Source organism: Glandiceps talaboti, chromosome 17 (genome assembly GCF_964340395.1).
Source record: "Glandiceps talaboti chromosome 17, keGlaTala1.1, whole genome shotgun sequence".
Classification (NCBI taxonomy): Eukaryota; Metazoa; Hemichordata; class Enteropneusta; family Spengelidae; genus Glandiceps; species Glandiceps talaboti.
The window spans coordinates 1,885,685-1,909,825 of NC_135565.1; the positions used below are offsets into that span (position 1 = coordinate 1,885,685).

Here is a 24,141-nt window from a genome sequence, read left to right on the forward strand (position 1 = left end):
ACATTTCTGATGTGATCATTTTCATTTGAATAATTCCCCAACTAGACACCCAAGGTAATGGACCCACCAAATATCATGGTAATCGGTTCAGCGGTTTTTGACTTTTAAGTTGTTTACACACACGCACACACACAGAGACAAACAGACAGACAGGCGCTGCCTATAGCACTACTGAACCTCAGTTCAGTTGTGCTAAAAAGCACATTTTTTTACCCAAATCACAGACCTGTGACGCAATCATTTTACATTGAACAATTTTCCAACTAGACAACACAAGTAATGCCCCCCAACCAAGTCATCCACACACACACACACACACACACACATGGACAGACACTGCACCATGATGCCTATCGCACTACTGACCTTTATCAGTTCAGTTGTGCTAATAAAATGAGTTTTAAAATGTAATAATTTCATTGGTAAATTGTGATCACTTGTATTTTCCTTGGCTGAACAATCAACAAGAAAAATATTGGGAATAACATCTAAATAAGCCAATAGATATACTTACAACGAGTAGTTATAATCAATAAATCAATACAGCTATCAATAAGTCAATGCATATATACTTACAAAAGTAACATGGTTTTAATTAGTAGACTGACTGTTACTGTTACTATTCTTAGTGTCAAAATAAAGAGGCACCAAAGTATGAAAAATTGTCCTTTTGCTGAAACTGGTGTGCCAAAATAATTGTGTTCACAGTATAAGATTATATTGTAATGATTATTTACAACTGCCAACATCATCATCAAAGCATCAATTGGTGAATGGAACTTGTTACAAACTGAGAAAGTATGTGCATTTCCAGGGTAACCTCAAATTTGTTTGTGAATGTGAACTACATTTGTACTAGTATTTTGTAAAGAGACCATACAACTTTTCTTATCAAATGATCGAATGTAATACTTATTTCTCTCTATATCCAACATGCTTTGCCAAGTGCTATTGTTCTACTTCAGTTCTTTACTTTCCATTTGTAACAAGTTCTGCTTGTCAATGCTTGACTGTCTTTGGTTGTATTTCTAAAGTTTACTGAAAAGATATACAAACAAATGTCTATGATAGCAGAACAATACATTGTATATGATAGCAGAACAATACATTGTATATGATAGCATAACAATACATTGTCTATGATAGCATAACAATACATTGTCTATGATAGCAAAACAATACAGTGTCTGGAACCCATTACTCTCCAAATCATCATTCTATTGCTACCTGAGTAGACTTCAAATCAATTGTGAATTATTTAACTTTTAAAGATTCTCCTGTATCCAATGTCTTGAGTAGTCTAAATAACCCTGCTGCTTCTCTAATATGACTGAATTCAATACAGAATGCTTGTACCTCAATGAACAGATCCTGCACATTAATTATCTTGTTTCTAATTAGAGACTGTAGGAAGACACAGACTAGTCGCACCAATCTATTCTGCATGTACTTGTCCTTGATTGTTTCACAGGTGGAAATACAGTTTGATATATACAGATGTATAAATTCAGTTGGTAGATCAACAGCCGTGGTGAGTCTGTTAACAACTTCCATGGAGTGTAGAGACATTTCCATATTAACCAGTACAGAGAAGTACTCTGTAATTTGGTTGGATTGCATTAGTTTTAGTAATACTTCAATTGCAACTAGTGGGTTGTTCTCAACCAAATCTGGCAATTTAGCTGGTGTCAGTCCAATATGGTAGACCAATTTGGGATCTTTCTCCAACTCACTCAAGACTTGTTGTTGATGAGGCAAAACTAAGGGACCTTTGAAAGCCTTTGCCATCAGTCGTTTCACTTCCAACCCAGCGCTGTTTGTGATACACATTGTGGTATCCCAGGAAATCAAATGATCAATCTCTTGTGGATTCAGCCATGCTAGTTCATCTTCACATACATGTAGTGGGGGTGCTAATCTGATGAACTGAGGTCGTATGTTATTCTCCATGGGTGGTTTAGGGCCACTGACCAATGCTTCCAATACTTGGCTACCAGAGGCTTCATCACACACGGCACTGGAGTCGAGATCAGCATCGCTGATCATAGATGGAAGGGCGGCTTTGGTTTGGAGGGGCATTTCTGATTGTCTCTCTGCTAGCGACATTTGTAAACCGGTCACATCTATAGCACTTGCATTGCCAATATCAGCAGCACATATTTGGCGTGGTGTCTTCTTGAACAGCTCCCTCGGTGGGCTTGTGATAAGCTGAGATAGTAGATGCTTCTCTGATTTTGACATATTAGGAAGAGACCCAAGAAATGGACTGGTTCGCTCATCTTCTGAGGGATGACTTAATAAATGTGCAAATACAGGAGCAAATGGGTTAGAACCGACAGGTTCAGAACGGTACATATCCCATAGTAAGAAAACTGCCGTCAATCGTTGTGCAGGCGTCGGTAACAAATCTGGATTTTGTAGCATAATTAAAATGGCCATTCCAGTTGAGAAGTGTTCTGGTTTGTTGATAGCATGGTGAAATCCTTGTGAGATAGTTTCAAATGACGTACCAGTAACTGTATCTTCAGATAAGATGTTTAATAGTGTGACGAGGTCTTTCCGCGCCAACGCCATCTTGTCTACCAAAAAAGAAAGGCGATTTCCAGGGCGATTTCCGCTCTAGTTTAGCGCCCTCATCGATATGGTGAAAAAGGTTGACTGACTACATCACAAGCTGGCTAGTGTATCCGTGACGTCATCTCCTAGGTGACATAGCTGACAATAATGGCGGTGATAGTTAGCTTGTGAGTGTAAATAATTCACACGGTGCCAGTTTTTGGCAATATCGCTGGAATTACAGAACATTTCAACAGAGAAATAGTGAGGCAAGTCTACCGAATTTCTACAGGAGCCAAGATTGGGAGGCATTTTCTTTGGGAGACCAGAGAAACTGAGAACAACTTTCGTCGTGTACGTTCAGGTGAGTACTACTAGTAGCACCGTACCGCTGTAACGCCGTTAGTGGTGGATCGATTGCAACGCTTGTCATTTGTAACTAAACAATGAACGTTGTATGTTTACTTGTGTTTTTTATGAACGGTTTCCTAAACCCAGTCTTTGACTTATCCTCAAAGTGCCAAACCACTCTGTTCCACACCCAGACCAAGAATTTAATAAGAAAGTCCTGCAGTCACAGAGACAACGTAAAGCATGTAAACAGTAAACTTCAGTGCATACCATGGTCTATCTGGTTACGGTTATAACTTGTAATTGTATGAATGTTCCCCGAGCAGTTAAAAAATTAACCCTGGAGGCACTTAAAACTTGTCATCAATAAGATGAACTTTTATTACGATCATAAAACAGTGCTAACTTCCAGTACGATGCCAGGAACGAAAAATTTTTGAATGGCGAAATATTACACTATCTTGCGTGTCTAAGGATAGTTTTGGACAACAATGACTACGTTAGATACAGAGTGTAATGGTGCTGAAGTCAGACATACATACATGGTTAGCATTTTACTACCACTAATATTAATAAATAGTTTCGCTGGACAATAAGTGATCATCAAGAGAAGTGGAAATTTTCAAATCTAAACTAGATAATTTAAAATATATTTAAAAACAAATATGTTTTTAGCACAACTGAACTTCTTAAATTCAGTAGTGTTATAGGCATGGCAAAGTGTCTGTCTGTGTGGATGCATGTGTGTGTGTGTGTGTAAACAACTTAAACTGAAAAACCATCGGACCGATTGCCATGATATTTGGTGGGTACATTACCTAGGGTGTCTAGTCTGGAAATAGTTCAAATCAAAATGATCTTACCACCGATGTATGATTTGGGTCAAAAAATGTTAATTAAAAAACTATTGGGCAGATTGGTCTGAAATTTGGTGGGAACGGTCTTAGGGGTGTTTGCATTAAGAATTGTTCATGACATGATGATCCCATCAGTGATTTGCAAATTAGGTATTAAAATGTGTCTTTTTGGTCAAAAATCTTTAATTCCAAAACTACTGAACATATTAGCCAGAAATTTGGTTTGAATGTTCTTCAGGGTGTTTACATGTATAGTAAGAAATGTTCATGACATGATGATCCAATCAGTGATATGCAAATTAGGGCTAAAAATGTGTCTTTTTTGTCAAAAATCTATAGTTCCAAAAAAATTGAGTAGATTGGGTTAAAATTTAAAATTTCCTGACCAGAAACATTTTTATCTTTGTTGTGGCCTATAGAAAATATGCCAATATCTTATCAAAACTAAACGCTACATCGATAATATTTTCAGGACAGATGCGCTTACACATGTAGGTATCGCAAATATATGTACCAAATTATATTGAATTTGAAGCATGCATTCTTGAGATATAGCCTAATTACCGAAAACTATTGATTACACAAATTGCTCATTAATATTCTTGGAGTGTTTAACAAAACCTAATCAGTTCTTGCCTAATATTACCCTACGGAACACGTCTACCAAATTTCATTCGAATTGATCCAGTCGTTTTTTTAGAAAATGGTTATACACACACAGACACACACATAGACTTTTCCACCCCTAATACAAAACTTTCCTTACGAAATGTAAAAATATAATTTTGGTCAAAAACATATCTTGAAACTGCATGGTGAATGGGGTTGAAACATGGGGATGTTTCTGGAGGTGTTATTCTGCAGATATTGTTTAATTTTTTTGACACAATTGACCCGAGCAACCATGACTTCCCTTAGCAACAGTGAAATGATGATGCATATTACAAAGATAACAACGGGGATGGGTAGGTAAGTGAATACAGATTTAAAACATGTATGCAAATATGCATAGCAACAAGACCACGCCCATAGTAACAGTTAAATGATGGTTTATATTGCAAAGATGAAGAGTGGGAAGGGCAGGCAAGTTAATAAATTTAAAAGATTCAAAAATGTATGCAAATATGCCTAGCAACAAGACGACACCCATAGCAACAGCCAAATATAGTTGTGCTACAATGCCATTGGCGCTATTTTAGTTTTCATTTTAGAAAAGAAAAGACGAGGTGAAGGTTAGCTGTTAATGCCAGTATGTGACAACTTGTCAGTATTGTGCACCATACCTTTCACATTAAAATGTCCACATGTGTGTAATACTAATAATATCTATCATTTACATGTCATAATACAGTTCTAGCTATATGTTTGCAGTCAGTTGCTGTCACTGTTGTCAAGCTAAACACTTCCACAACATCCAATAAAAAGCACACACATGTAATTCTCATAGGTTTATTTGATATCAAGTCTCGGCAAGTTTTATCTGAAGCCATAGCAACACTTGGCCCACGTAACCACTCAGTGGCTGTTTTTATTGACAATTAACTCAATAAGTTACTTAGTTTAAGTTACTCAAAGATACACATCTGTTTTACCCTGTTCACCTTTATTGAACTTTGGGTATAAATTAAACTGCAACTAATTTTGTATTGTACAAGTACATGTTATATACCACTGGCTTAAAACCCAAGATACTAACATATTATAGCCAGTAATACAATAATACCATTGGCTTAACTTTAAAACCCTAGATACTAACAATACATTTATAGCCAGTAATACAATAATACCATTGGCTTAACTTTAAAACCCAAGATGCTAACATATTATAGCCTGTAATACAATTATACCATTGACTTAACTTTAAAATCCTGGATGCTAACATTTATAGCCTGTAATACAATAATACCATTGGCTTAACTTTAAAACCCAAGATGCTAACATATTATAGCCAGTAATACAATAATACCATTGGCTTAACTTTAAAACCCAAGATGCTAACATATTATAGCCAGTAATACAATAATACCATTGGCTTAACTTTAAAATCCTAGATGCTAACATATTATAGCCAGTAATACAATAATACCATTGGCTTAACTTTAAAACCCAAGATGCTAACATATTATAGCCAGTAATACAATAATACCATTGGCTTAACTTTAAAACCCAAGATGCTAACATATTATAGCCAGTAATACAATAATACCATTGGCTTAACTTTAAAACCCAAGATGCTAACATATTATAGCCAGTAATACAATAATACCATTGACTTAACTTTAAAACCCTAGATGCTAACATATTATAGCCAGTAATACAATAATACCATTGACTTAACTTTAAAACCCAAGATGCTAACATATTATAGCCAGTAATACAATAATACCATTGGCTTAACTTAAAACCCTAGATGCTAACATTTATAGCCAGTAATACAATAATACCATTGGCTTAACTTAAAACCCAAGATGCTAAGATTTATAGCCAGTAATACAATAATACCATTGGCTTAACTTAAAACCCAAGATGCTAAGATTTATAGCCAGTAATACAATAATACCATTGGCTTAACTTAAAACCCAAGATGCTAACATTTATAGCCAGTAATACAATAATACCATTGGCTTAACTTAAAACCCAAGATGCTAACATTTATAGCCAGTAATACAATAATAATAATAATAATGATAATAATAATAATAACACTTGTAAAGCACGAGATATACATGTATATCCTAATTGGTTCATAGCACTGAACACGATAAAAGCGATAATTAAAAACTGCTCATGAAAACCCACACTAAAAAATAGTCACGAAGGTCACAGACAATAAAACAAGGGTCCTATGTAATAACAGTCACTAATTATAAACAAGAATCACTGGTAAAAAAGTCACTATAAAGAGTCACATGTAATAAATATCAAACATAGTAAAATAGTTGTTGTAACACTAGTAGTACTACTAGTAGTAAAAGAGTCACTGGCAATAAAAATCATGTATGATAGAAAAAAGTCACAAGGACACTAGTACTACTAGTGATGAATGCTAGTAGCACAACACTTTGTCTATCTCATCATCTCACCGGGAGGGGGGATGGATAGGGATTGTGGGTGGTTTGGGTTGGGATTAGGATGGGATTGGTGGGAATTACTGTACAGTATGTGTAGGTTGGGAATTACAATGTACAATGTCATACAATGTACATGTAGGTGAAAAAACCCAGCAGTTAATAAGTACAAGTCTCAACATGAAATGAAGGTTCTATGTTATGAAATTCTTCTTCTGATATAGTTTCCATGGAAACAAATCAGGTGATGCTTTTTGAGAACAACGATTGTGATAATGAACAAATTGTAAATGTCATGTCATGTCATGTCATGTCATGTCATGCATAGTTGTACATTACTAGTAAAGTATGTTGCGCCAAAACTATTTATATAAACTTTTTGTCACTTGACATTCACCAGACCACTTAGTTTTGTCCTTTGGTGTGGTCTAACAATTCAGTGCCACTAAACAGAACAATTCTCTGCCAATCAAGCACTGTATAATTGGTAGGATAGAGGTTACAATGTGAATGCTTTAATCATATGCACTTATAATAGAGGCTGCAATGGATAGCTGAGCTCACCAGGGAGTTGATCACTATGGGGGTAATGCTTTTAGTACTGTGTGGGAAAGCATAGTCTTGACTTGGGTCCTACATGTATATGATATCATTAGAGACCACCTTGGCATCCAGACAAGGAAAATAAAAACTAACATTATTATTATTTATTTTATAATCATTATTAGTGTTGATTTTAGCGTTTTATAGCTTTATTTGATTGATTGCTTGACACTGAGTCCAAGCATGGATGTACATATACTTGACGATTATGATAAAACTTGAGATAGTCAAGAAAAATGAATTATTGTCTTTAACTTGTGTAACTAAAAGTACATTTTGTAATATATACATTATATTTGATAATACTGTATATGGAATGAATTGATTCCCAGATTCACACTAACGGATTGTTTCCAGAACTTCTTTACATGTATCTGATTTTTTCCTAATTTGCATAGTCAGCAGTAAAAATACAGTATTTTTACTTATCAACAAACATACACAGTAGTACATTGTAGAATACAATATTTTTACTTATAACTGATACCAACAAACATACACAGTAGTACATTGTAATATACAGTATTTTTACTTATGACTGACACCAACAAACATACACAGTAGTACATTGTAATATACAGTATTTTTACTTATGACTGACACCAACAAACATACACAGTAGTACATTGTAATATACAGTATTTTTACTTATGACTGACACCAACAAACATACACAGTAGTACATTGTAGAATACAGTATTTTTACTTATAACTGATACCAACAAACATACACAGTAGTACATTGTAATATACAGTATTTTTACTTATAACTGATACCAACAAACATACACAGTAGTACATTGTAATATACAGTATTTTTACTTATAACTGACACCAACAAACATACACAGTAGTACATTGTAATATACAGTATTTTTACTTATGACTGACACCAACAAACATACACAGTAGTACATTGTAAAATACAGTATTTTTACTTATAACTGACACCAACAAACATACACAGTAGTACATTGTAATATACAGTATTTTTACTTATAACTGATACCAACAAACATACACAGTAGTACATTGTAATATACAGTATTTTTACTTATAACTGACACCAACAAACATACACAGTAGTACATTGTAATATGCAGTATTTTTACTTATAACTGATACCAACAAACATACACAGTAGTACATTGTAATATACAGTATTTTTACTTATAACTGACACCAACAAACATACACAGTAGTAGTACATTGTAAAATACAGTATTTTTACTTATAACTGACACCAACAAACATACACAGTAGTACATTGTAATATACAGTATTTTTACTTATAACTGATACCAACAAACATACACGGTAGTACATTGTAGAATACAGTATTTTTACTTATAACTGACACCAACAAACATACACAGTAGTACATTGTAATATACAGTATTTTTACTTATGACTGACACCAACAAACATACACAGTAGTACATTGTAATATACAGTATTTTTACTTATGACTGACACCAACAAACATACACAGTAGTACATTGTAATATACAGTATTTTTACTTATAACTGACACCAACAAACATACACAGTAGTACATTGTAATATACAGTATTTTTACTTATAACTGATACCAACAAACATACACAGTAGTACATTGTAATATACAGTATTTTTACTTATAACTGACACCAACAAACATACACAGTAGTACATTGTAATATACAGTATTTTTACTTATAACTGACACCAACAAACATACACAGTAGTACATTGTAATATACAGTATTTTTACTTATAACTGATACCAACAAACATACACAGTAGTACATTGTAAAATACAGTATTTTTACTTATAACTGATACCAACAAACATACACAGTAGTACATTGTAAAATACAGTATTTTTACTTATAACTGACACCAACAAACATACACAGTAGTACATTGTAATATGCAGTATTTTTACTTATAACTGACACCAACAAACATACACGGTAGTACATTGTAATATACAGTATTTTTACTTATAACTGACACCAACAAACATACACAGTAGTACATTGTAATATACAGTATTTTTACTTATAACTGACACCAACAAACATACACAGTAGTACATTGTAATATACAGTATTTTTACTTATAACTGATACCAACAAACATACACAGTAGTACATTGTAAAATACAGTATTTTTACTTATAACTGATACCAACAAACATACACAGTAGTACATTGTAAAATACAGTATTTTTACTTATAACTGATACCAACAAACATACACAGTAGTACATTGTAATATGCAGTATTTTTACTTATAACTGACACCAACAAACATACACGGTAGTACATTGTAAAATACAGTATTTTTACTTATAACTGACACCAACAAACATACACAGTAGTACATTGTAATATGCAGTAATGTTTACTTATAACTGACACCAACAAACATACACAGTAGTACATTGTAATATGCAGTATTTTTACTTATAACTGACACCAACAAACATACACAGTAGTACATTGTAGAATACAGTATTTTTACTTATAACTGACACCAACAAACATACACAGTAGTACATTGTAGAATACAGTATTTTTACTTATAACTGATACCAACAAACATACACAGTAGTACATTGTAATATACAGTATTTTTACTTATAACTGATACCAACAAACATACACAGTAGTACATTGTAAAATACAGTATTTTTACTTATAACTGATACCAACAAACATACACAGTAGTACATTGTAATATGCAGTATTTTTACTTATAACTGATACCAACAAACATACACAGTAGTACATTGTAAAATACAGTATTTTTACTTATAACTGACACCAACAAACATACACAGTAGTACATTGTAATATACAGTATTTTTACTTATAACTGATACCAACAAACATACACAGTAGTACATTGTAATATACAGTATTTTTACTTATAACTGACACCAACAAACATACACAGTAGTACATTGTAATATACAGTATTTTTACTTATAACTGACACCAACAAACATACACAGTAGTACATTGTAATATACAGTATTTTTACTTATAACTGATACCAACAAACATACACAGTAGTACATTGTAAAATACAGTATTTTTACTTATAACTGACACCAACAAACATACACAGTAGTACATTGTAATATACAGTATTTTTACTTATAACTGACACCAACAAACATACACAGTAGTACATTGTAATATACAGTATTTTTACTTATAACTGATACCAACAAACATACACAGTAGTACATTGTAATACAATATAATTACACAATACAAATTACAATACAGTCCAATGCAATAAAATATTTAGTATATTATTATCATTGTCCCCAAAATACACTTGTCATCAAACTTGGCATGCTCAGATGCTAATGACTTATGTATGGGGTTATTTGTAGATGTGGGAATACACAATCTGATAAAAATCTGATGTAGTGTACTCGGCACAATTTCTTTTACATGTAGCTCTTACATTTATTGTTGTATGTTCTTTTGTGATTGTCCAATACCTACATTATACTTCTGACATGATACCATACATAGGTGTTCAAAAGGCTGAAGCCACTTGAGAGTGCTGAATGAATTTACTCAATGAATGAGAAAATGTGAATGCGTAGTGAAACAATTGGGTACAGTACATGTACTTCAGAGCACTCTCTTCGAAAAGAGCTTGAGTGCAGAGCACAGACAACAGCATTCTCCATGGACATTAAATTTTGCTATCGTGCCATTCCATTTACATACCAGTCACTCAGACCTTTGATGTGTTCAGCCTGCATTTGTTCAGAAACAGCCCACACTGCCCATACATTTACATGGGGTCACTTACTTGCTAACCAGTGTTACTTTTGAAACAATAGAAGGGAAATTTTAATTACATGTACATACACTTGTCCAACAACTACAAATAACTCTTTAGTTGCTTTTAGTCCTAACACAAGGTGTGTTTGAAAATAATAAATGTTGTTCACACCTACAGGGTGACAGGATTGCATAGCAGAGAGGTAAACCGTACATGTATGTATTCAATGTCATTGACATTGTACAAGTCCATTTTTACCCTAAGAACCATCAAAAGAGTGTAACAGTCTAATATACTGGGTACCTTGGATAAAGTGGCGATTTTATTTCTGATCATTAATACTGAGTTCAATTTTACTCTGAAAACAATTTTAGTTTGTAATTTGACATTGTACATGATGTAACATCATGAAATATCGAGCAGCATCACATTTCCCATAATGCACTTTAGTACCACATTTCCCATAATATACTCAAGTACCACATTTCCCATGATATACTCTAGTACCACATTTCCCATAATACACTCTAGTAGCACATTTCCCATAACACACTCTAGTACCACATTTCCCATAATATACTCTAGTAGCACATTTCCCATAACACACTCTAGTACCACATTTCCCATAATATACTCTAGTAGCACATTTCCCATAATATACTCTAGTACCACATTTCCCATAATATACTCTAGTACCACATTTCCCATAATATACTCTAGTACCACATTTCCCATAATATACTCTAGTACCACATTTCCCATAATATACTCTAGTACCACATTTCCCATAATACACTGTAGTACCACATTTCCCATAATATACTCTAGTACCACATTTCCCATAATACACTCTAGTACCATATTTTCCATACTACATTCTGGTACCACATTTCCCATAATACATTCTAGTACCACATTTCCCATAATACGCTCTAGTACCACATTTCCCATAATACATTCTAGTAGCACATTTCCCATAATACATTCAAGTCTGTGTATTTCAGTTTATACCAGGGCAGCTGATGATATTTAATTTAATCTATCCCTTGCAGTTGGAGTAAGGAGAGCAGTATGTCCAGAATACGGGAACATCACTCCATGAAATATTCGGAGTCAATTGGTGGAACACAACCATCACATCCACAGAAACTAGGAAGATTAAATAGGACAGCTAGTGATGTTATCAGCTATGAAGATTTATTAATTGCACAGTACTTGGATGAATTACGTAAACAGCCACCACCATTGTCGAAGAAAAAGTAAGACATGAATACACCTTGATAGAGTTTATTAGTTAGTGAGTCATTTTGTGAAAATGATGATTGTGGCATCAACTGTTATTTGTTTATTCTCCTTTACCTAGTATAATTAATGATCAAATTGTAACCAGACTGCAGTACAGTTTGTTTATTCTCTTTTACCTAGTATAATTAATGATCAAATTGTAACCAGACTGCAGTACAATTTGTTTATTCTCTTTTACCTAGTATAATTAATGATCAAATTGTAACCAGACTGCAGTACAATTTGTTTATTCTCTTTTACCTAGTATAATGATCAAATTGTAACCAGACTGCAGTACAATTTGTTTATTCTCTTTTACCTAGTATAATTAATGATCAAATTGTAACCAGACTGCAGTACAATTTGTTTATTCTCTTTTACCTAGTATAATGATCAAATTGTAACCAGACTGCAGTACAATTTGTTTATTCTCTTTTACCTAGTATAATTAATGATCAAATTGTAACCAGACTGCAGTACAATTTGTTTATTCTCTTTTACCTAGTATAATTAATGATCAAATTGTAACCAGACTGCAGTACAGTTTGTTTATTCTCTTTTACCTAGTATAATTAATGATCAAATTGTAACCAGACTGCAGTACAATTTGTTTATTCTCTTTTACCTAGTATAATGATCAAATTGTAACCAGACTGCAGTACAGTTTGTTTATTCTCCTTTACCTAGTATAATGATCAAATTGTAACCAGACTGCAGTACAATTTGTTTATTCTCTTTTACCTAGTATAATGATCAAATTGTAACCAGACTGCAGTACAATTTGTTTATTCTCTTTTACCAAGTATAATGATCAAATTGTAACCAGACTGCAGTACAATTTGTTTATTCTCTTTTACCAAGTATAATGATCAAATTGTAACCAGACTGCAGTACAATTTGTTTATTCTCTTTTACCAAGTATAATGATCAAATTGTAACCAGACTGCAGTACAATTTGTTTATTCTCTTTTACCAAGTATAATGATCAAATTGTAACCAGACTGCAGTACAGTTTGTTTATTCTCCTTTACCTAGTATAATGATCAAATTGTAACCAGACTGCAGTACAATTTGTTTATTCTCTTTTACCTAGTATAATGATCAAATTGTAACCAGACTGCAGTACAATTTGTTTATTCTCTTTTACCAAGTATAATGATCAAATTGTAACCAGACTGCAGTACAATTTGTTTATTCTCTTTTACCTAGTATAATGATCAAATTGTAACCAGACTGCAGTACAATTTGTTTATTCTCTTTTACCTAGTATAATGATCAAATTGTAACCAGACTGCAGTACAATTTGTTTATTCTCCTTTACCAAGTATAATGATCAAATTGTAACCAGACTGCAGTACAATTTGTTTATTCTCTTTTACCAAGTATAATTAATGATCAAATTGTAACCAGACTGCAGTACAATTTGTTTATTCTCTTTTACCTAGTATAATGATCAAATTGTAACCAGACTGCAGTACAATTTGTTTATTCTCTTTTACCTAGTATAATGATCAAATTGTAACCAGACTGCAGTGCAATTTGTTTATTCTCTTTTACCTAGTATAATTAATGATCAAATTGTAACCAGACTGCAGTACAATTTGTTTATTCTCTTTTACCAAGTATAATGATCAAATTGTAACCAGACTGCAGTACAATTTGTTTATTCTCTTTTACCAAGTATAATGATCAAATTGTAACCAGACTGCAGTACAGTTTGTTTATTCTCTTTTACCTAGTATAATGATCAAATTGTAACCAGACTGCAGTACAATTTGTTTATTCTCTTTTACCAAGTATAATGATCAAATTGTAACCAGACTGCAGTACAATTTGTTTATTCTCTTTTACCAAGTATAATGATCAAATTGTAACCAGACTGCAGTACAATTTGTTTATTCTCTTTTACCAAGTATAATGATCAAATTGTAACCAGACTGCAGTACAGTTTGTTTATTCTCCTTTACCTAGTATAATGATCAAATTGTAACCAGACTGCAGTACAATTTGTTTATTCTCTTTTACCTAGTATAATGATCAAATTGTAACCAGACTGCAGTACAATTTGTTTATTCTCTTTTACCAAGTATAATGATCAAATTGTAACCAGACTGCAGTACAATTTGTTTATTCTCTTTTACCTAGTATAATGATCAAATTGTAACCAGACTGCAGTACAATTTGTTTATTCTCTTTTACCAAGTATAATGATCAAATTGTAACCAGACTGCAGTACAATTTGTTTATTCTCTTTTACCAAGTATAATGATCAAATTGTAACCAGACTGCAGTACAATTTGTTTATTCTCCTTTACCTAGTATAATTAATGATCAAATTGTAACCAGACTGCAGTACAATTTGTTTATTCTCTTTTACCTAGTATAATGATCAAATTGTAACCAGACTGCAGTACAATTTGTTTATTCTCCTTTACCAAGTATAATGATCAAATTGTAACCAGACTGCAGTACAATTTGTTTATTCTCTTTTACCAAGTATAATTAATGATCAAATTGTAACCAGACTGCAGTACAATTTGTTTATTCTCTTTTACCTAGTATAATGATCAAATTGTAACCAGACTGCAGTACAATTTGTTTATTCTCTTTTACCAAGTATAATGATCAAATTGTAACCAGACTGCAGTACAATTTGTTTATTCTCCTTTACCTAGTATAATGATCAAATTGTAACCAGACTGCAGTACAATTTGTTTATTCTCTTTTACCTAGTATAATGATCAAATTGTAACCAGACTGCAGTACAATTTGTTTATTCTCTTTTACCAAGTATAATGATCAAATTGTAACCAGACTGCAGTACAATTTGTTTATTCTCCTTTACCAAGTATAATGATCAAATTGTAACCAGACTGCAGTACAATTTGTTTATTCTCTTTTACCAAGTATAATGATCAAATTGTAACCAGACTGCAGTACAATTTGTTTATTCTCTTTTACCAAGTATAATGATCAAATTGTAACCAGACTGCAGTACAATTTGTTTATTCTCTTTTACCTAGTATAATGATCAAATTGTAACCAGACTGCAGTACAATTTGTTTATTCTCCTTTACCTAGTATAATGATCAAATTGTAACCAGACTGCAGTACAATTTGTTTATTCTCTTTTACCTAGTATAATGATCAAATTGTAACCAGACTGCAGTACAATTTGTTTATTCTCTTTTACCTAGTATAATGATCAAATTGTAACCAGACTGCAGTACAATTTGTTTATTCTCTTTTACCTAGTATAATGATCAAATTGTAACCAGACTGCAGTACAATTTGTTTATTCTCTTTTACCTAGTATAATGATCAAATTGTAACCAGACTGCAGTACAATTTGTTTATTCTCTTTTACCTAGTATAATGATCAAATTGTAACCAGACTGCAGTACAATTTGTTTATTCTCTTTTACCAAGTATAATTAATGATCAAATTGTAACCAGACTGCAGTACAATTTGTTTATTCTCTTTTACCTAGTATAATGATCAAATTGTAACCAGACTGCAGTACAATTTGTTTATTCTCTTTTACCAAGTATAATGATCAAATTGTAACCAGACTGCAGTACAATTTGTTTATTCTCTATTACCTAGTATAATGATCAAATTGTAACCAGACTGCAGTACAATTTGTTTATTATTAAATACTGCCTTAATGGATGTTATTACCTTTCATAAGGGAATGTTATATTATATGTTATACTTTTGTCTTTCAGTCTGTCTGTTTGTCTCTGTATGTGTGTAGTACCAGTATGTGTATGTGTGTATGTATGTATGTATGTATGTATGTGTGTGTGTGTGTGTGTATGTATGTATGTATGTATGTATGTATGTATGTATGTGTGTGTGTATATGTATGTATGTATGTATGTACCGGTATATGTGTGTGTGTGTGTGTGTGTGTGTGTGTGTGTGTGTGTGTGTGTGTGTGTGTGTGTGTGTGTGTGTGTGTGTGTGTGCAATCTCAATCAGACATGAATGGTCTTTCTAACCCATGAGCATTTAGCCACATTTGCTTTAAAAATATTCAGTCTATATTTCAAAATAAGGTATTAATCACAAGGAGTTTGATTGTGTGATGTGTCTCAATGAATGCCTGTGTATGGGGTGCCGTTTGTAAACTTATTATTTAACTATATTATTTGTTCAAAAGTCATTATTTAACGCAATTATATGTATGTAGTCGTTTATTTACAAATCATGTAAGACCTGATAATTTATTTATATACAATTTATAGTCGACCAAATTATATACATATAATACATTATTTAGACAATTATTTATATAAATGTATTATTTATAAATAATGTAAGTGCAAGTCTATTATATATCTAATACATTATTTAGACAATTATTTATATAATGTATTATTTATAAATAATGTAAATGCAAGTCTATTATATACATATAATAATAATGGACGTGCACTAAAATTATTTATAAATAATACATTTATATATAAATAATTGTCTAAATAATGTATTATATGTATATAATTTGGTCGACTATAATGATAAATTGTATATAAATAAATTATCAGGTCTTACATGATTTGTAAATAAACGATTATATACATATAATTGCGTTAAATAATGACTTTTGAACAAATAATATAGTTAAATAATAAGTTTACAAACGGCACCCCATACCTGTGCACATCATAATGTCCCTGAAGTGAGTGTGTCATATCAACAAGTCTTACTTACGTACAACCATACAAAATGATAATTTGTGAAAAACAACAATACATGTATCTATGATTCTCCAGCTTGACCAATATGTGGCTATGGCAAATGGCAAAATGATACAATCTAAACTGTACACTATAATTTCCTACCATTGATTGCCTGTATATTATAGTTCTAGGATCTCTTGGTAGAAATCTATACAGGCTTCCTCGTCTCTGCACTACTCTTTAAATGAGCCATGTCATTTGCAAAACTTAGCTAGTGTGCAAGGGTTTCTTTTGTTTCAAATATTAGCAGAAAGTTATCAGGTAACATGAGAGTTACTCATCTGGAACCATGTGGTATTTGTTTTGTATAGCACCACTACAAATTCTACAATGTACATTGTACATCATGAGGAAAGGACAAAGGTCCGATTGTGTCATCATTAAGCGAAAGCAGACATTTTTGTGAAAACAGTGTGAAAATTGAGCACGATTTAGTTGAGTTATTGCATTATAAAACTTACTTGTTAGGAATGGTCAAATTTATGAATATGTAATGAGCATGTTTGAGTGAAAAATGCAGAAATATTGAAAACGTTTCACACTGTACGACTAAATCTCATGATAGGTCAAGTTGTGTTCTATGTCTCTGTAGTAAGTCAAGCCACTGGCATTTTCATCAGAAAAGTAGATACCATTCTGTAGTTGTAACATTTCCCATGTTTACACGATGGTTTATGCAGCTTGTGTGCATTATGTGTCTGTGTATTTTGAAATGAGTGATGAATTTACATCTATTGTCTATTGCTACATGATGACAGTTGTACATTATTTTAGCAAGGGAGTAAAGCTGGCCTGGGATAGTCAACACAAAAAACGGCATCCAATGCATTAGTCTCACTGCTAGACCTCAGGCTTTCTTCTCAACATTCTGTTTCTGAAGGTGGCACCTCAGACCACTAAAAATTAGCCCTAAGGCTTTTGTCCTCACTAGCGACCTTTGGTCACCTTGACAGTGAGCAGAAAAGCCTGAGGGGTCTAGCAGCAAGACTACAATGCATGTATTTTTGGTCGATTGAAATCAATTTTGTTGATAATTGAACATTCTTTATTTGTGTACAACAATGGTTGGTTGAAGTCATAACGATTTTGTTGATAAGGGAATACTCTTTATTTGTTTACAACAGTAGATGTTTACACTTACTGCTGTGCAATGTGTTAATCTGACAATTAGCCTATGAGTTTGTTCTAGAATTAGCACTCTGCTAATGCAAAGTTAGTAAACTCTGATAAGACAGTGATATGGGGAAAAAAGTGAGAGGAAACAATATTTAAACTTTACATGTATAATTTGAAATGTAGAGAAACTAATATTAGAAATCTGGAAAATTGCGAGAACAAAATTGATTATTAGTCCTTTACCCTATGATAAAATTGAAACGCGGGAGTGAAAAGAAAGTGGTTATCTATATGTAGGGTTTATATTTATTCCCTATACCAATACAATATCTCAGTAAAATGATAATAAAACATGTTATCCATTTATTATGGTGTGTTTATGGTGGTTTGTTAATTTATGCAAGAATATGTTGAAACCAGGCAGATTCACACATTTGAAAGTTATTTCCATGGCAATAGAGTAATGTTTATTTGAGACTACCATTCGGACAATAGGAGAGGTTGCTTGCACAAAAAATGTATGTGATCAAGTATACATAAATATGATATAGGCATTCAACTTTACACTACTGTACAATGCTGTATGTAGGCATTCAATTTTATACTACTGTACAACTTGTACAGTGCTGTATGTAGGGTATGTAGGCATTCAACTTTACACTACTGTACAACTTGTACAATGCTGTATGTAGGGTATGTAGGCATTCAACTTTACACTACTGTACAACTTGTACAATGCTGTATGTAGGGTATGTAGGCATTCAACTTTACACTACTGTACAACTTGTACAATGCTGTATGTAGGGTATGTAGGCATTCAACTTTACACTACTGTACAACTTGTACAGTGCTGTATGTAGGGTATGTAGGCATTCAACTTTACACTACTGTACAACTTGTACAATGCTGTATGTAGGGTATGTAGGCATTCAACTTTACAATTACATGTACACTACTGTACAACTTGAATGCTGTATGCAGGGTATGTAGGCATTCAATTTTATGCTACTGTACAACTTGTACAATGCTGTATGCAGGGTATGTAGGCATTCAACTTTACATTACTGTACAACTTGTACAATGCTGTATGTAGGGTATGTAGGCATTCAACTTTACATTACTGTACAACTTGTACAATGCTGTATGTAGGGTATGTAGGCATTCAACTTTACACTACTGACACTGTACAATCTGTACAATGCTGTGTATATGCAAGGGCTGTGATGATAACCTATCTGTATTTGTCTAGTCTAGTGTACAATCTCTAGACCACATAGGGTCAGCAATGATAACATGAATATACAGCATGTTTGTCTTGTCTGGACTCATTGTTTCTGCTGATATGGTAATCATTTATACTACATGATACAAACTAAACTTAGTAGTTGATGGTAGAACTTCACATGCACACTGAAGGGCTACATCATGGCTTCAATAACACTTAAGGAAGGCGTAACTTTACATCAACACTTGAAATAATCAGCTTCCAATGGTTCTATAGATTTTCTTTACTTAGAATGGTCATTGGCAATTATTTAATAGATTTGTTTGAAGTGTTTAAGATTCATTGTAATATGCCATACTGCAGTCATTATTTTATATTGCATAGAAATTGTGCCATTCAGATCCATGTCAAACTATGTTTTTTGGAAATTTATCAAATCACGTAGACGTTCAATGAACTCTCCTAAGTATTTGAAACTTGTATTGAGTTCTGGTTGTTATTGGTTACCATTGTGGACATCAGTGCACTCTAGTGTGGATATGTGGAGTGGCTTCTGCTAACAGTCAAAGCTGGATGTTGATGGCATTTAAAGTTGAAGAAAAAAATAGGTTAAGAACAGAGAAAAGAAAATTGACACATTATGATAAAGAGCTTATCATATGATGTGATATTAATTGATTGTTACCACAACAACTCTTGTCAAAATTAATCTCCATATTTTAAAAATGAAATAAATTATAGAAATAATTAAAATACATCTCATTGTTTTCATTGTAATTTCATGATTTAAAAGGAAAAGAAATGAAAAAATAGGGTTTTTTTCAATACTGTTGAAAATAATTGAGAGACATTATGTCACATATTTACCTAGTCATAATATGCTGACATGATCTACATTTGTAAGAAATGATAATGATATATATACATTTGTATTAAAGAGTGTGACTAAATCATTTAGTTAATACTGTTATGCAATTTCATAATGCAATTTAATTGTGACAAAAAAATGAAACAAATTTGCTTTATATATTTGTAGTCAACAATAGCAAAGAAACTACAGGTGAACTGGTTTACTTTTGAATTCATGTACATGTATATCACCTCACAGCTAACTCACATTAAATGTAGGATTGTTATCATTGTCTAATCTAGATTTCAAATGTTTGTTATTGTTGTCATGGTAACAGACACAAGTCTGATGTAAGAAGACATGGGCAGCTACAGCACTTCAGTTAGATGTCAAAAGATTTGAATTGTCATCCTTGAGACTGGAACAAAGACAGTGACAATGTATGAATCATACTACTTAGATGAAATGATAGGGGTACATTGTATATGGCATGACAATATGTCAGACAGAGACTTTGTGATAAGGTCTAGTAAGCTTTGACTAGTAATCTTTGACCTAATGCAAACCATTAGATAGGGCTTTACCGAGTATCCGACTGTTGTTCCTTGCCGTGCCCTCACTCGATAACAGTAAGGACATTTTTATTGTAGACTATTTGACATTTAGGTCATAGTTCACAAAGCTTGTCAATCAAAATGAACATGGTGTCGCCGGAGTCACCAAGCGAGTCAACATATCAAGATGCATTGGAGAAACTTGGATACTCACACTTGAAAGACTTTCACAGAAGAATTATAGATGCCAATGTCTCTGGGAAAGATGTTTTCGTTAGTGTGCCGACAGGAAGTGGCAAGTCCATAGCCTATGAAGCCCGGGCTATGAAGTCGCTCCGATCGTTCTCGATACAGCTAACAACATATGCAACACCATTGTCCTAGTACGTAGTAGTATCCCCATTGATAGCGCTAATATAATCCCATATATACACGTCGAAGGCCCTTTTATTTGTGGTAATTTTGCTAAACAATAGGGAAGTGGTAACAACCTAGCGATAGCCCCTGCTAAACTGCAGTTTTGCATGTGTTCCGACCATTGACATCTACCGTACTGTGATCAAGTCATTATGAATATATGACGTATGTAATTACCGCATTCGTTTTCAATAAGAATGGAAATCTGAGGTACATTTCTCGAAATTACTTTCGGTCAGACGTCAGAAAAGTTACGCCGACTTTGCCGTTGATAACTTTACGCAGCTGTCAATCAACATGTAGTACACACAAACGAACTAATCCTAATGATGCTTACATTTATCTCCAAAATAAACACGATAGTCAATAGCTGAAAATCACGATAGTGTGCCATATACATGTACACGATTACAAAAAGTAAATTTGTCATTGACGTCAATTCTAGCCGTCTTCTTTGCTTGAAACCAAGTTATGAGCACATTGAGTACAGATATTCTCTGTGTCTTGCACAAAGACCAATCCCAATCTGAATGGGCGAAAAACGCATCGACCGCCTCTCTCTGATCTTGGGTGACGATAATTGACATCTTACTCATCCTGACTGCAAGTTCAGACTGACGTACTGTTCTAAACTTTGACTGCACAATTTATAACATGTTAGTATGTTGTACCACAGACAACTTGTCTGTGGTTGTACCATCATTTCACATCCATTTCTATACACAACCACCCATGCACCCTTGGTGTACGCGACCATTACTATGAAGTGTTGATAGATAGAACTTCTGTCAGTGTCATGTCTGTAGCCTCTGTTCGTACGATTGTGGCGTTGACTATCATAAAATTTCAATGATATTTTCCATGGCCAATAAAGTAGGAAGTGTGCCATATGTCGAAAGAAGAAGAGTTGCCCTACGATTATCCATTTATGAGCATTGTTCTAATTTACAACACAGTATTTGTAAAATACAAACTACCTGGAAGTATATAAACTACGAGTTTATATTGTCTCGATTTTGTATCATACAGTAATTGTTAGTATCGCATTTCTTTTGAAAATGGTTTCAATTCTGAATACAACAACGAGATTTGCATTGTTTGAATATGTAACAATAAAATGTTCACAGTGTAGCAAAAACTTCAACTAAGTAAAGGAGTCTGAAGTTCGGTATGGTATTGGGTATTTTTACTCGTGATTGCCTGTATTGATCTTTCTTCAACTGTAAAATTTAACAAATCAGATGACCATGAAATGCTAAATTGTTGTCTGACGTACTTCAATTTATTGGGGTCACTATATTTTTTTCTTCTGTTTTTCATTATCCGGCCGACCCAAAGTTTCAACACCCCCCCCCCCCCCCCCAACACCCCCCATCATCAAGAACAAAAATCACATAAAAAGAAAACATCAAGGAGGAAAAGACACAACAAACTGTCATATCATATAGCATCGTGATAAAGATTACGTAAATTGACTCCTGAATCGGAATCTGAAATAATGGGGTGCAATATCTTTAGGTATATATAGACTCAGTACTCTGAGGAGGCACTAGTTGAAGACGTGTCAGATCGGTGCATGGTCTCCGTGCCGTGGTAAATATGGAGGCACCTTTCGTGAGGTTTAAACATTTCTGTTTTTGTTTCAGGTAGAACGTCTACCATTTGCACATTTGAATAGTATCTACGCCTCACTATCACTTTTTTTTACTATATAATATGCTAGCTGCAGTCAAGGGAAGGTAAAAATGGGTGTCCAAAACATCTATTGCTTGAGTAGTGTGTCGGTCGGAGTTGGTACAATAAGTCGACTTCCGTAGCACTCTCTCGCTACCACGTACTGTCAGCTGCTAAACAAGGCAATAGACTAGTGAGCATGACAATGTATTGAGCGTTGAGGTCGTCAACGGCGTCATTTACGAATGTTAAAAAAACGTGTGGTTTCAAGCTTTAACAAAGAAAGATAGAAAAGGAAAAAGTACTTGATTATGACCATCAAAAAGCATTTACGAGATTAAATTTGCGCTGCAGTTTACATGTGTTGAATGTTGAGTGACCTTACATTGAACTGTATGCAAATCATACGATAGAGTAACGCCCCATTAAATGACGTCACATCATGAATAAGTAATGGAAACGGAGATGGCATGAGCGAGAACAGTCGCTTGGGCCTTCGGCCCTCGATATCAGTATGCGATTATAGTAGTATTGCGCCGGATTGGAGTGCCGCAACGACTTAAGTTTAGATAAAACGTAGGGAAAAAAGGCGCGAGCGACTGTCGACAGTCTAACAGTTATTATATTAGTTGACCATATTACATTGCTGTTCCTGTTCTATGTAAGCCAGGTATACCATTGCTACATATGAGGTATATAAAGCCAGGTATACCATTGCTACATACCATATGAGTTATATAAAGCCAGGTATACCATTGCTACATATGAGGTATATAAAGCCAGGTATACCATTGCTACATACCATATGAGGTATATAAAGCCAGGTATACCATTGCTACATACCATATGAGGTATATAAAGCCAGGTATACCATTGCTACATATGAGGTATATAAAGCCAGGTATACCATTGCTACACATGAGGTATATAAAGCCAGGTATACCATTGCTACACATGAGTTATATAAAGCCAGGTATACCATTGCCATATACCATATGAGGTATATAAAGCCAGGTATACCATTGCTACATATGAGTTATAT

The 24,141-nt window shown here is 33.4% G+C and overlaps 2 protein-coding genes across 3 annotated transcripts in view; one reads left to right on the forward strand and one right to left on the reverse strand.

The window, feature by feature from the left end:
* Nucleotides 1-218: 218 nt before the first annotated feature.
* On the reverse strand, nt 219-2,576 carry LOC144448428 (CCR4-NOT transcription complex subunit 11-like). The gene has a single exon (XM_078138672.1). It carries the CDS (start codon nt 2,572-2,574, stop codon nt 1,255-1,257), a length of 1,320 nt encoding a protein of 439 aa, XP_077994798.1. The 5' UTR covers nt 2,575-2,576; the 3' UTR covers nt 219-1,254.
* Nucleotides 2,577-2,718: 142 nt separating this feature from the next.
* LOC144448726 (doublecortin domain-containing protein 1-like) overlaps nt 2,719-24,141 on the forward strand; it is a 138,534-nt gene continuing 117,111 nt past the window's right edge. For both annotated transcript variants that reach the window (XM_078139033.1, XM_078139034.1), the window contains exons 1-2: nt 2,719-2,920; nt 12,283-12,489. In XM_078139033.1, coding sequence (XP_077995159.1) covers nt 12,302-12,489 — 188 coding nt within the window. In that variant the 5' untranslated portion in view covers nt 2,719-2,920; nt 12,283-12,301. The remainder of the gene's footprint in view (nt 2,921-12,282; nt 12,490-24,141) is intronic.

What these genes read in the sequence shown, in the direction of transcription:
- LOC144448428 (XM_078138672.1), bottom strand. Translation starts at nt 2,574, where the DNA reads ATGGCGTTGGCGCGGAAAGACCTCGTCACACTATTAAACATCTTATCT.